At 39.5% G+C, this 13,972-nt stretch overlaps 1 protein-coding gene across 1 annotated transcript in view; it reads right to left on the reverse strand.

The window, feature by feature from the left end:
- Window positions 1-5,180: 5,180 nt before the first annotated feature.
- Window positions 5,181-13,972, reverse strand: part of LOC137273405 (coiled-coil domain-containing protein 180-like) — a 92,750-nt gene continuing 83,958 nt past the window's right edge. Inside the window, exons 31-35 of the mRNA XM_067806065.1 lie at window positions 11,233-11,370; window positions 8,054-8,165; window positions 7,512-7,628; window positions 7,077-7,204; window positions 5,181-6,215 (exon numbers count right to left, since the gene is read on the reverse strand). Of these exons, the coding sequence (XP_067662166.1) occupies window positions 6,087-6,215; window positions 7,077-7,204; window positions 7,512-7,628; window positions 8,054-8,165; window positions 11,233-11,370 (624 nt within the window). The 3' untranslated portion in view covers window positions 5,181-6,086. The remainder of the gene's footprint in view (window positions 6,216-7,076; window positions 7,205-7,511; window positions 7,629-8,053; window positions 8,166-11,232; window positions 11,371-13,972) is intronic.

Below are 13,972 nucleotides of genomic sequence, written 5' to 3' on the forward strand. Positions count from 1 at the left end.
ATCCAAAGAGAAGCTGATATGAATGAATAACAGTCTATGGCCAATATATTTCAACCTCCTCGTTCGTAAGATGTGCATTGAGATGCAATGAGTTATCCAGTAGCCATATACTTTATATTACCTCCCACATAAATGTCGTTTGTTGATTGGTTGACTCAATCAATGTACCCCTCGTATTACATGTGAGTATCATTTTCTATGTTACCCGCTGGAAATGCCTACCTGTGGAAATTCCTTTGGTACTTCGTTTTGTAATGTTTGGGTTGTTGCCAAACTCTGGTACCCTTTATTATGATCCAGTACCCATGCTTCAAACAGTTCAAAATTAACCCAAGGCGTATACTTTGTTCAATGGTCCCTCGTGCACAGTGGGTTGATGTACCCTCGTTGTTGGGGCCCATGGGTTGAGGTACCCTCTATGTTTGCTTATAGTGAATAAATAAATGTTCCCTTCGCCCATTTGGAACATAAACAACCCCCCAAAACATGGAAGGTACATCAACCCATGGGCATCGAGGGACCAGTGAAAAGTATAGAACTAATATAAGATATTAGTAATAGAGCTCGGATAGCCGGGACTGGATACCCGGGACAGGTGGGTAATGAGTTGGACCCGTGTCCGTCTCAGAACCCCCACCCGTTAACATAAATGTATTGTGTATATGTATTGTGTTATTCTTTCATGACTAAAAGGTTGCATAGTTTCTTAGATATTATTTACAGTGAATTGTTTTGAAAATAATACATGATTTTGATGTTGCAAATCTCGAAATTCTAGCCTCCGATCTGAAGAAAATATCGCCATTTCTTACAAATTTGATGACAGGAAGTAAGACGTTAGGTTTTCGCGTAGGGTGGCGTACCCGGGTAGAATATATGAACCCATCTCAGCCCTATCATATACTATATACTGGTGCTAGTACTATATATTATAACCGATGTATGATAGAGTTGACCCGTTAATACATCAGAAGATGTAATTCAGTGAGTGAGTGAGCGAGTATGGTTTTACGCCGTCTGTAAGAGAGCCTCGTGGAGAGGGGTAACCGGTAAATCAGAGCTACAGATAGGTTTTTCTGTCCTTCTGTTGTATACTCGCCTGTGTTCGTCTCAATGGTATCCTAAATTTACAATATCAAATGTATTGTACACATCTCATTCAAAGTCAACTGCGTATTTTGCCATTTTCCATTAATTGTATAAATATGATAAACTTTAAATGTTAGAATGTTTTGTATTTACGTTTGATCTGTATGGGGAACTATAAGAAAGACTGCAAGTTGCCATGTTCATGTGTTGAAATAGAATCTCCCAGTGTGCCTCAGTTATTTTATCTATCCTACAGCACATAAGCTTAACGTTTACATTGTTATGTGCAGGTATGTAAGATCATCACATTTACTGAGTATTTGCTAACATGCAAGCGTATATGTATACAACAGCCTTAATAGGAATTGAGTTTTCAGATAAATGTACTCAGAAATAGCAGCTTATCCGTGCCCTTGGAATGAGAATCAAGGAGTGGGATTGTTTGTTGATCAGATGATCAGCAGGGACAGTGGGGTAGCCTAGTGGTTAAAACGTTCGTTCGTCAAGCCGGAGACCCAAGTTGGACTCCCCACATGGGTACAGTGTATGAAGTCCATTTCTCGTGTCCCAAGCCGTGATATTGCTGGAATAGTGTTAAAAGCGACATAAAAATAAACTCACTCACTCACTCACTCCCTGCATCTGTTCTCATTGTTGCATGGTCAGCAGGTTCTGTGGTCTATATGCCACAAGACTATCCCAGTAGTCGAGACGGGCAGAATTACTGGCTACTGACGTGATGCTCCATATGTCGAGAAATGACGCACAGATTAGCTATGTTCTTCTAAATGCCCGAGAGTCTCATGTCCTTAACACCATAGTAACAGGATCTATTCTGAAAGGCTTGAATCCGTCAACACTTACCAGAATAGGCGAGTCACCAACAGTTAACTCTAACCCAGTTTGTTCATGAGCTAATAAAATGCCAGTCCTTTTGTCATTTAGTTAGTTTGCTGGTGGTCATTCACACCTTCGCCTTCAAGGGACGTTGCTGTACATGAGTGATCTGTTTCAGGCAGACGGCATAATGGCTGAATAGATCCTCAAACCAGTATATAAGGTAAACAACAGTGGTCAAAGGACAGACACGAATTCACGCACACGTGATCTGACCTTGATAAGAACGATCTGAGTTCTGTCCCTCAAGTATGTTGCAAAATAATTAAGACTTACCACTCCACATTTTGTAGACAAGAAGAAACTGCTCGGTTAGTTTAGGTTTCCCCGTCACTCAGCAATATTCCAGCTATATGGCGGCAATCTGTAAATAATCGAGTCTGGACCAGACAGTCCAGTGATCAACAACACGAGCATCGATCTGGGCATATGGGACCCGATGACGTGTGTCAACCAAGTCAGCGAGCCTGACCACTCAATTCTGTTAGTCGCCTCTTACAACAAGCATAGTCACCTTTTATGGCAAGCATGGGTTGCTGAAGACCAATTCTACCCCTGACCTTTACCGGTCAAGAAACTGCTCAGGTATCCATGACAGGTCACGAGAAACCAGCATATTTACTACATCTACTGTAACAAGAAAGGTTACAGGTCTTACCAAAATGGTGTGAACAACGGAATCAATTATATAGGTTGTTTTTGTGTGAAGTGAGGGGGGTCTTATGTTTTCCATAAAACTTGGGAGAAAAGTGAGAGAGTTTAGTATGACAGTTCACTCCATAATATTCCAGCCATATGGTAGTGTCTACAAACAATCCAGTTTGGACTGGACTAGTCTGTCAGACAGACCCTGAAACAAATATACCCAAGAAAGTGCATGCAGCTGGGTGCTTGTCATAGGCTACACCTGGTGCAAGCAGGATAGTAATCTTTGAATTCAGCCCTGTATACTCTCTTGGAAATATTAAGACCATGCAACTGTTACCAACCATTTTGTCGATTACAACATGTAACATGATACCTGTACCCAGAAAAAATGTGAAAAAAAAAAATTATGCATGCGCATGCAAGTCTAGAATATGTGGCAAGTCTTTATTTCTACATTTTCTGAAATTGAAGAAAGTCTCATGGTTCCTTTTTATTATGTTTCTTTTACTGTGAGCTTTTTTTCCTGTAATATGTGTTCATTTCAGAGACTAGTTTTTGTCTAGGACTAGACAATCCAGTGATCAACAGCATAAGTATCGATCTACACTACTGGGATACACTGTTAACCAAGTGAGTGTGACCACCTGACTCCTGTTTCCTGTTGTTCCAAAATTAGTCGCTTGTTACCCTTGGGAAAGAGAGAGAAGCAACAGTTCTATAGTTTCCTGGACATGTAGTGAGCTCACACTGGCTTGCTTCAGACATGGCCTGATGACAAACTAATATCACCTGAGGGAAGACCAGAAGCAGAATATTCAGAATTTAAGCATTCAACCTCGTGGAAGCAGGATCAAAAGAGAAATAGACTTGTAATGCTGTGAATTTAGTTTTACCTGCTTTTAGCAATATCCCAACAACATCACCACAGGAGACACCAGAAGTTGGCTTCACACACTGTACCCATGTGTGGAATCAAACCCAGTCCTCAGTGTGACAACTGAGCACTTTATACTACCTACAGCCTTACTTTATTTAAATTGCTAACTACCGAGGCGAACAGTGAGAACACCTCATGTCTCAGAGTCAGAGATTTCATTGTGATGACAACAAATCTTGTTAATCGTATCAACAAAGAGTAAGTGAGTGAGTTTAGTTTTATGCTGCCTTTTGCAATATTTCAGTCGGGGACACCAGAAATGGACTTCAAACCTTGTGCCCATGTGGGGAATCGAACCTGGATCTTCAGTGTGATGAACGAATGCCTTTACCACTAGGCTACCCCACCAATGGATAAACAAAGAGGGTATTACACCCATCAGCATGAGATGACATTTGAGCTTCAAGAAAACTGTGTGATGGACACTAGTGCAAGTTCTTTACTTTCCATGAAATGACATGGGATAAGGCAGGAGATAAAGCAGGACTTTTGTGGATTTTGTGTACTTGATTTGAGACACATAGTGATCTGATTTATCCCAGCAAGTGATCATGGTGGACACTGCATTTTCTGTGGACAGTTGATCAGTCCCTTGGTTGCACTGGATTTGTTTATGAAGAAGTCCTGTCAATATTTGATCTTATGCCTTGCTCTTGGTTCAGTCTGTCTGAACCTGATCTTGACAATGTGTATCAGAACCTTTAAATTTTCACTCCATTGCGCATGGCTGTTACTCTAAAATATATTTCGAGTCAGTCAGTCAAACCAGTCAGTTTTAAGAAAATGTGACAAAATCAGAACAAAATAAGGTGAACTAAAATGTTAAATAACAATTTCGCCAGTGAAGGCTGTGAGTGTGGGAAGGATATTAGAATATATTTTAATGTTTCCACAATACAATGACAAGATACACAAGTAAGGTTTTGTTTTTTTTCACAAATGTATCCATATTAGCATGTCGGGTTTATTATTGCTTGGAACAGTATTCCAGTAATATCTGAGTGAGTGAGGTAGTTTTGTTTGGTTTTACCATGCTTTTAGCAACATTTCCAGCAGGATACACTAGAAATGGGCTTCACACAATGTACCCATGTGAGCATCAGTCTTTATGAATGACTGTTTCAACTATGACCATTCCACCGGCCCTCAATCTCCATCCATGTAAATTACCAACTATAGTGTTGGGAATTGACTGAAATCTCACAATTGATGATGGCTTCATTACAAATGAACAGGCATAAAAATAATTGGTTAGCATCATTTTTCAGATTTTCCTATTCAGGTTGTTATTGCAGATGTGTAGCAACTTGCTACTTTAAAGTGATGAATGATATATCTTGAACAAAACTTCCTGGAGTCTTCAAGAAATATTTAGTCATGACTTTTCAGTTAGTGAAGTGAGTTTTCTAAGAAATAAACAAGGTTTCTGGTCCTGACAACTTTAAAGATATGTTCCATCATCAAGTGTTTCAAAGACAATAACAACAGTTCCAAAATCGTTTGTGTTTGATTATGAGAAAACGTAATAAACTGCTTGATTGTTTGGTCACTGTGACCAATCATTGATTATTTCAATTGATTGGAACACCACTAACCAACAAACTAATCGTTTGGTCCAATGTCAAGACTCTTTATTCATGTAAATTGTCAGTCAACAAGTCAAACATGGATATCACAGTTCCTTGTCACACACATTTAAAGCTTATTTGCTTTCAGAAAAATGTACATTTGTCAACTAAAAAGAAGTATTTTATAGGAAACAAGAATGGACGGATCAACACTAGCAGTTCATTAGAAATCAGCTTCAGGAACATGTTTATGTACAAATATAGGAATATATCACAGTTAATATGCATTTGTTGGACAAAACATCATATACTGGAAAATACATCTATTCAAATGTATCAATTCTGTATATTCTGACCTAGAAATTTCTGTAAAATTTCTGTTGTATTTCTCAGTAATTTAATGTCTGAAGTAAATCTCCGAGTATGGAATAACAACATGGAAAATGAGATCACAAGGGGAGACAACTACTGTAGGCTGTCTAACCTCTGGAGTTGGCTAATGGAAGAAATACATGTCTAAAGCAGAGATATGAAACAACATTTGAGAGTAAAATACTTCTGTCTGCTTGATAATTTCCACTCACCCCTTACCAATTTCTATCAGATTTATAGAGAAACTTATCAACAAAATATATCAAAACTATTGTACAATGTTGTACTTCATTCAACCAATAAACCCAAATGAATAATACATGGAAGAAATATCAATGTACAGCAATCTTGTGATAAACCTTCAGGAAAAGTTAAACTGTACAAAAGACATGTTACAAATATAAACTCTCACCTGCTCAAGCATAGTGGCCATACTCAGATAACCTTCCTCATTTAAACTTTGACCTCCTAAAACAGTGCAGCTGTAAGATTACAAAATATGATCTCAAAGAATACAGAAAAAAACATCAGTGTTCATCCAATTACAACCTGGTGTTTGACACGTCACTTCTTGTCTAGTATAGCTGTTTGACTTTATCCACAGACATGTTCCAGCTATCCACCCATCGCTGCTCAGCTCGAAGTAGTCGTGCCTTCTCTGCCTCGATCAACACCAAAGTGTGCTCGAACTTTGCCTTGTACTCCTGGGAAAAAACCAAAACTCAAAACTTCAGAAACAAAGGTAAACGTCACAAAGCATGTTTTTCTCTATGACATGCACTAAACAGAGGATCATACAGTTTGTATGCAAATTCTTCTATTGAAACATATCTATTCCATATTTGAATCTGTCTTATAGTTGTGTGTCCAGTCATGTCAGTTTGAGCATGGAGGAGGCCTATAGTTTTGCACCATTATCAAAACTCCCGTATTTTAACACAAGTTGCAGCACTATGCTTTCTTTGCAGAACTAAGCCAAGGTCAGCTCTAGTTCCGTCCCTATTCACATGAAGAAGAACAACTATGTTTTTTGCAGAATTTTTCAAATAAAATGAGCCTATGATGACTTTTAGCAGCATTTAAAAGTTGTTATATATGACCAAGATCTTTTATGGATAAATCTTTTTTTAATTGTTTGACACACTATGTTTCAGGTTCATTTCCGACCCCTTCATCAGGTGAACTTGAAATCACCCCGAAACGTGTGTCTAAGAATTAAAAGATTTATCCAGAAAAGATCTTGGTCAAAATGAGTCTACACAGACTAGTGTGCCCTTACAGCCATTTTCAGAGAAATCATCATTGGATTTTTCTTGAGTTTCATAAACTATTCTGCATTGTCCATTCTACTGTAATTAACATTGTTTTGGACAAGTATACTTTAAAGAGTGGACAATGAAACACAAATGGCTAATCTTACCAAACGCTATAACCCTGATCAGAAGACATGTGAGCAATATATACTGGAATACAGACATAGCTGATCACATCTTATGTAACAAAAGCTCTACCACGGATGAACATGTGTGGTAGAGCACCTGCTGATGGGTGGCAGCAACACCTACCTTGTAAGCCTGGTCTCTAGCAGTGATGGTAGCCTTGTGTCCAAGGGTGGTCTTCGCTGTTGTAACAGATGCTGTCTTCTCACCTTTAGCTGGTTTGGAGCCCACAACAAGCTCATTGCTTGGAATACCTGTGAAGCATACCCTTCGCTTCAGATCTGTTGCTTTTTAAAGTCTTGCCTTTCACAAGATTTGTTGAAAAAGGCTACACTTACTGGTTACAAAGAGTATTTACTTCTCTTTGATCAAACATATGGTAAAAGATATCTATGGCAAAGAGGCAAAAGAATATAATGTAAAACATGTTTTGGGTCTTGTAAACTTATGGCAGAAGGGTTTGAAACAGATGACATGTTCAGAGTGTCTGAACTGTAAAAATTAATACCAGCAGTTTTTCTGCTACTAAATTTTCTCCTTGAACTTATAGTGAAGTCAAACCTGTCCAGACTCCTTTTCCTCTGGGTAGGGCATTCTTGTCCTCTGTATCGAACAGACTCTGTCCAGCATTCTTGCGGCGGATCAGTTCACTTGTTGGGTGCCTTGTAGCTTCTACCTCTGTAGTAGTAGAAGATCTCAGGATTTGAATGGGAACAAGACATGACAATCCTTGATGTGTAAAAATGAAATAAGAGTAAACAATATTTAAATTTACCATTCTTTGCTGACACACTCAGTCATATCAACGCTAGATGATTACCGAGAATGAAGTATGTTTTTGTACCTAGGCACAGAGGGTGTAATTTAATTTAAAGGGGTATGTATGGGGAAGAGGACCTAAAAGTTTATTTCTCCCTGTATGATTTAGGTTCCACTGGTGATTTCAAATTGTTTATTTCACTAGAGACCATATACCAGATCTATTATATGGTCTCTGATTTCACCAACAAAGATAGCCAGCATTCTCTCAGGCCAGCTAAGTCTGATTTTCAACTCTCTCTCCTCAAACACATAAAACATATAAAAAACAAAACAGCACTCACTTCCTTTCTCCACATCATCCACGACCAGCAGGTTATCAAACTGCAAAAGCTGTCCTTCTCCCATGCCAGCCAGTCGCTCCAGGAACTGTTGGCCATGTTCCACCGCACAGGCCTGGAACACAACACATGCATGGACAAAATGGTCACAAGCTTTCAGTGACATCCCATCTGAGGTCAAGATGAACTGTAAAATGGGATGGTAAATATTTAACTCTATCATTAAGAGTTACTGTTTTCAAGATCAACATTTTTCTAGTATGTGGTAACATTAATGAAATTTGAATACTATTTATGTTTTCAGTTTCCATAGGACCAGTGAAGGTCCCGGGGGTAGAATAGGCCTTCAGCAACCCATGTTTGCCATGAAAGGTGACAATGCTTGTCATGAGAGGCAACTATACACCTGGAAATTAATCAAGCAACACCCCAATTTTTTCTATTGGAGCAACTTTGAAGTGTTCTGACAATCAAAATATGCCGGGTTGATATAGTTTGACACTTTTTTATTCAACAGACGATCTCTGACAAACAACTTAAAGGGAAAAAGTATCAAGACTTTGCTTTATTGCAACGAAATCCAAATTCTTAAAACTGTCTTAAATTCATGAAAAAATGGACACAATTTACTATTCATCCACAGACGTTGTTGTCAGGTGTATTAACACAAATGTCACATGGAAAGAAAGAACAGTCATCTGAGAGTCTGCACACCGACTTTCATCAATATCTAGTGTGTCCTCCCTGCGCACGCACCACCGATTCCAGACGCCTCCTCATTCCTTGGATGAGTCTCCGGATCTGATTCTGGGGGATCCTGTTCCACTCCTCATGCAGGGCAGCCGTCAATTCGTTGAGATTATGGACTGGTGGGTCTCTCTGCCTCACACGACGGCCAATAAAGTCCCACAAATGTTCAATGGGGTTGAGGTCAGGGCTCATGGCAGGCCATGGAATTCTGTCAATTGCATTTTGCCGCAAAAAATCATTTACAGCATGCGCCCTGTGAGGTCTAGCATTGTCGTCCATAAATATGGGTCTCGTTGCCAGAGGATGGTTCTCAAAATGAGGTACCACAGCCCTGTCAAGAACCTCCTGTTGGTAACGAACACCGTTAAGGTTGCCACGGATGGTAATGATATCCAACTTGCAGTTCATGGAAATGCACCCCCATACCATAACGGAACCTCCCCCAAAGGCCACAGTCTCCTGGATGTTCCATGGAGCCATTGCTGTGTTCCTCTGCCTCCAGACCCGAGTACGACCGTCCACCATGTGCAGCAAGAACCGGCTCTCATCTGAGAAATGGACCTTCCTCCAAGAGGCAATGTTCCAGTGCAAACGGTCATTACACCAGGCCAGTCGGGCTGCCTTATGGGCTGGAGACAGTCTGGGTCGCTTGATTGGCCTCCTTGCCCGGTATCCTGCAGCTTTCAGACGATTTCGAACAGTCCTGTTCGAGATGGGTCTCCCTGGAAGCCACTCCTGTCTCAACCGAGAGCTCGAGTCGAAGGACCTGCGCCGTACAAGTCTCAGTAAAGCTCTGTCCTCCCGGACTGTGGTCTTCCTGGGTCTTCCTGGTCTAGGCAGGTCTTTAACTTCATTAGTGGCCCGGTATTTTTTCAAAAGTTTTGAAATTATGGAATGATGTCGTCCGATTTGAGTCCCGATTTGTCTTAGAGACATACCAGCATTCCTCATGCCGATTATTTGCCAACGAGTGGCCTCTGATAATTTCCTACGTGCCATGACATTGAAATGAATGAAAAACCGAATGCAATCGACAACCTGCGCTTGTAAACACCCCAGGGAAAAAGTGCATTTTTCGAAAGTTGAGGTTAAAGCAATGCACGTGCGCTGTGCAAGCTTTACGCGCGTCATATCAACCCATGAAAAGCTCATGCTGTATGTCAATACATCAAAATTGAATAATCAATCATCAAAATTACTTCGTTATACTTTGTTAAGTTTTTATGTGTCTTTGAATTTGGTGTTGCTTAATTAATTTCCATATGTATAAATCAGGTGGTCAGGTTCGTTGACATATGTCATCGGTCCCCAGTTGCGCAGATCTATGCTTGTGTTTGTCTGGTCCAGACTCTATTATTTACAGACTGCCGCCATATAGCTGGAATATTGCTGAGTGCGGCGTAAAACTAAACTCATTCACTCACTCAGTTTCCATAGCAAAGTGTGTATAGGTCTAGAGTAATTTGAATCATTATTTGTTGTGCAACGCATCACTCACAAATTTTCCAGCTATTTCAGTGGTATTTACATAATCAAGTCTGGACCAGACAATCCAGCGATTGACATCATGAGCATCAAACTGTGATACTGGGATACGATGACTTGCAACAAAAACAGGCAGTCTGACCATTTGATTTTGTTAGTTAACTGGCTGCAATGGTTGCTGAAGACCAACTGTAGCCCAGATCTTCATAGGTAAGCTTTAAGTTTGTTCCTTTGATTGGCCATTTGGAAAATTATGCTCAAATCATTAATATTTTATGAATATCTGTCATAGTGAGCTTAAATGCTCAATATGCAGACCAGATACATCTGTTCTGGTTTTAACTTTAGACTGGATGTATATTTGGCATTTTCAAGAAAGGCAGGAGTCGGTCAAATGGAAACTGTGGCCAAGGGGGAGGTAACTCTAATGAGTAAGATAGTGAGTTTAGTTGTATGCTGTACTGAGCAATACTCCTACTAAATAACTGTGTCTGGACCACACAATCCAGTGATCAACAGTATGAGCTTCAATTTGCGCAAGTGGGAACCAATGATGTGTCAACCAAATCAGCGAGCCTGACCACACAATCCCATTAGTCACCTCTTACAACAAGCACAGTCACCTTTTATGGCAAGCATGGGTTGCTGAAGGCCTATTCTACTCTGCACCTTCATGGGTCGGAGGTGACTCTAAGTGGAAGAATATAACTTCATATCACAGTTATTATACAGGCACATATTTGTTCTCGTATTCTCATTGAGTTAATTATGTCAATTGAAGGATTCTATCTAGGAGATTATCTTTGTAATTTTAGTTATAGATATATGGGACCAGTTTATTACATATGAGGTACATGTAACAAAATAATAATGATCAAATTTTACAGTACAAGAGGCTACTTTTTACAAAATATATGTGAGAGGAATCTTGATATAACTTAACAAACCTGTAGATCTGCAGTCTGCTCCTCGACAGCAGCAAGATAGTCAGCATGACGAGCTGCCTCTTTCTCACAAAGGGCCTGCAGTGCTGCCACCTGGTGGGGGTGACCTAAAGCCGGTCGTAGCTGGTTCTTGTGCTCCTCCTGGTACCAGATAACAACAATCAAGCAAACTGCAAAAGGCTCTGAACAACTTAAATACTGGTCAAAGGGGAGATAACTCCTGATGGCGGATGACGCTTTGGCTGGGACACACAAATCAGATGAGTGTTTGAGTTTCTCAATACTGTACTAAATATACTTGGCAAAGTAGGTGAAAACTAAAAGGATAAAAAACACACAGCTACTTTTGACACTAACCTCATGAGTGAAAGTAGCCTATGATTTTTCATCAATTTCAATATGAGCATTTGCAACTAAGACTTCATGTTAATAGGGCACCATCAAGTTTTTGTTAAATTTGTGGAATCTGCATGGGTGTAGGGAATGTTAAGGATACGAGAACTTTCAAGATGTAAACTTCTTCAAATACAGTACAAATGGAAAACAGGGTGAACTATATTCTAAACTGTTAATGAAGTCACATGTTTTCCGTCAGAAAGCTTTCAAAATGTTTGAAAACAACCTGTTCAGAAAATATTATATCTAATCTAAATCTCTGGCCATTTTAACCATTAATACACTGAAAACTGTTTCTAATTATATGAATATTTAGTTTTTTCTTCTTGTTGTAGAGATTTGGAAATCAGGGCAGTACAAACACACTCATATTTTATGATCATTTTTTCTAATGTATGCATACTTACGGAATATCGCTCCAAAGTAGTATCAGCACACATTAGCTATTTTTATTCAATAATAATCTTGATGTTTCATGATTCTATGCTGACACTGATAAACCAGTATCTGGAGACATTTTCCACAGGGTGTTGTGAAGCCCTCACAGAGACATTTTACTGCTGCTTCAGTTACCATGCCAACTGATCGTTATGAGTGTGAGAAATTCCATATTTTGCAAGCCAGTTAGTCTTGCTATGCCAGAAAAGCTACTAGCCAATAAAACAATTCACTAGTTCGAAATTTGAAAGTAGACATGTTTCATTGTTAAACTGCTAATATGATGTACATTTTTATAAGGCCTTAATCTTGTGTGATTTAAAAGTGCAATATCACTATCAGTAGAAGAGAGAGATATATTTGCAAAAGGACCCTATGAAATTTCACTGACCAGTCAGGCCAGTTACTGTGAAGTTTTATTAGCCCAACTGGATTTTTAAGAGCCATGGGCTAGTGGGCCAGTGAATATTTCCAAACTGATCTTTATGATTTTTGCTTTTTGTTTGGATTGAGTTTGGTTTTACGCCGCCTTTAGCAAAATTTCATTAACATCACAGCTGGGGGACACCAGGAATGGTGAAGGCTGTTAACACCATTCCAACTTTATGATTAAGTCAGCATGGCTTTATGATGCTTTTAGTAATATGCCAGCAATATTGTGTTGAAGGCACACCAGAATTAGGTGTGATCCATTGTACACAATAGGGGATTGAAATCATTGGAGTGATCATCAGTGTCATCAGGATTTTCCTACCATGTTGCCTCACAGCTCAGTATCTATGACAGTGCTCTGTAAATATTCTAGTCAGGACCTAGTGATTGATATCAAGAGCATTTATCAGTACATTTGGGATATCTTGACATGCTGCTCAAATATTCTGACCTCCAGTCCAATTAGTTGCCTTTATGACAAGCATGGCTTGCTGGGGACATACATTTCTAATAACCACAACACCCTTCTCAGCTGTTATGATGTGGTTTTTCAGTTATGACAAAAACTTATATGATGAAGGCCCTGAAAACACAACACACCCTATATTACAGTGCTACTTTTCTTATGATCACAGAGCATAAACATGTGACAATTGCTGTGAAAGTTACACAAAAATGACACATATTCAAATGTTAGTGTTCAGTAAATAAGACAGGGGAGTTGGGAGAGCACACTTTTGTAGTGGTGATTTGATCTGGACCACAGAGCTTCTATGCTGAGGTCAGACACCTTGTCTTCATGACTACTGAGGTTAGCTTCATCAACAAGCTGACCAGCTAAGGAGGATGCTACAACCCACATATACATCACTGACTACCATGAGATCAAGGAGCAAACAGAAGACCAGTTGAAACAGAATATCAAGAATCACTATCAATAATGATCTTTTTCTGCTCAACTGGTTGAAATGAGGCATCCTTCCGGCTGAAATTGACATCAGTGAAACAGTAACAATATCAATCATCACTCTGGCCGAAAGTGACATCAGTGAAACAGTCAGAATGTCAAGGATCATCCTGGTTGAAAGTGACATCAGTGGAACAGTCAGAATGTCAAGGATCATCCTGTTTGAATCTGACATCAGTGAAACAGTCAGAATACCAAGGATTGCTCTGGAAGAAACTGACTATTAATGAAATAGTCAGAATATCAAGGATAATTCTGGTCAATGCCGACCTTTGGTGAAAAAGTCAGAATGTCAAGGATCACTCTGGCCAAAACTGACAGTGAAACAGAGAGAATGTCAAGGATAACTCGGGTCAATAGTGACCATTGGTGGAACAGTGAGAATATCAAGGATCATTCTGGCCAAAACTGACCATCAGTGAAACAGTCAGAATGTCAAGGATCACTCTTGACCAAAACTGACCATCAGTTAAACAGTCAGAATCTCAAGGATCATTCTGGCCAAAGCTG

The sequence above is a fragment of the Haliotis asinina genome, chromosome 2 (genome assembly GCF_037392515.1).
Source record: "Haliotis asinina isolate JCU_RB_2024 chromosome 2, JCU_Hal_asi_v2, whole genome shotgun sequence".
Taxonomy (NCBI): Eukaryota; Metazoa; Mollusca; class Gastropoda; order Lepetellida; family Haliotidae; genus Haliotis; species Haliotis asinina.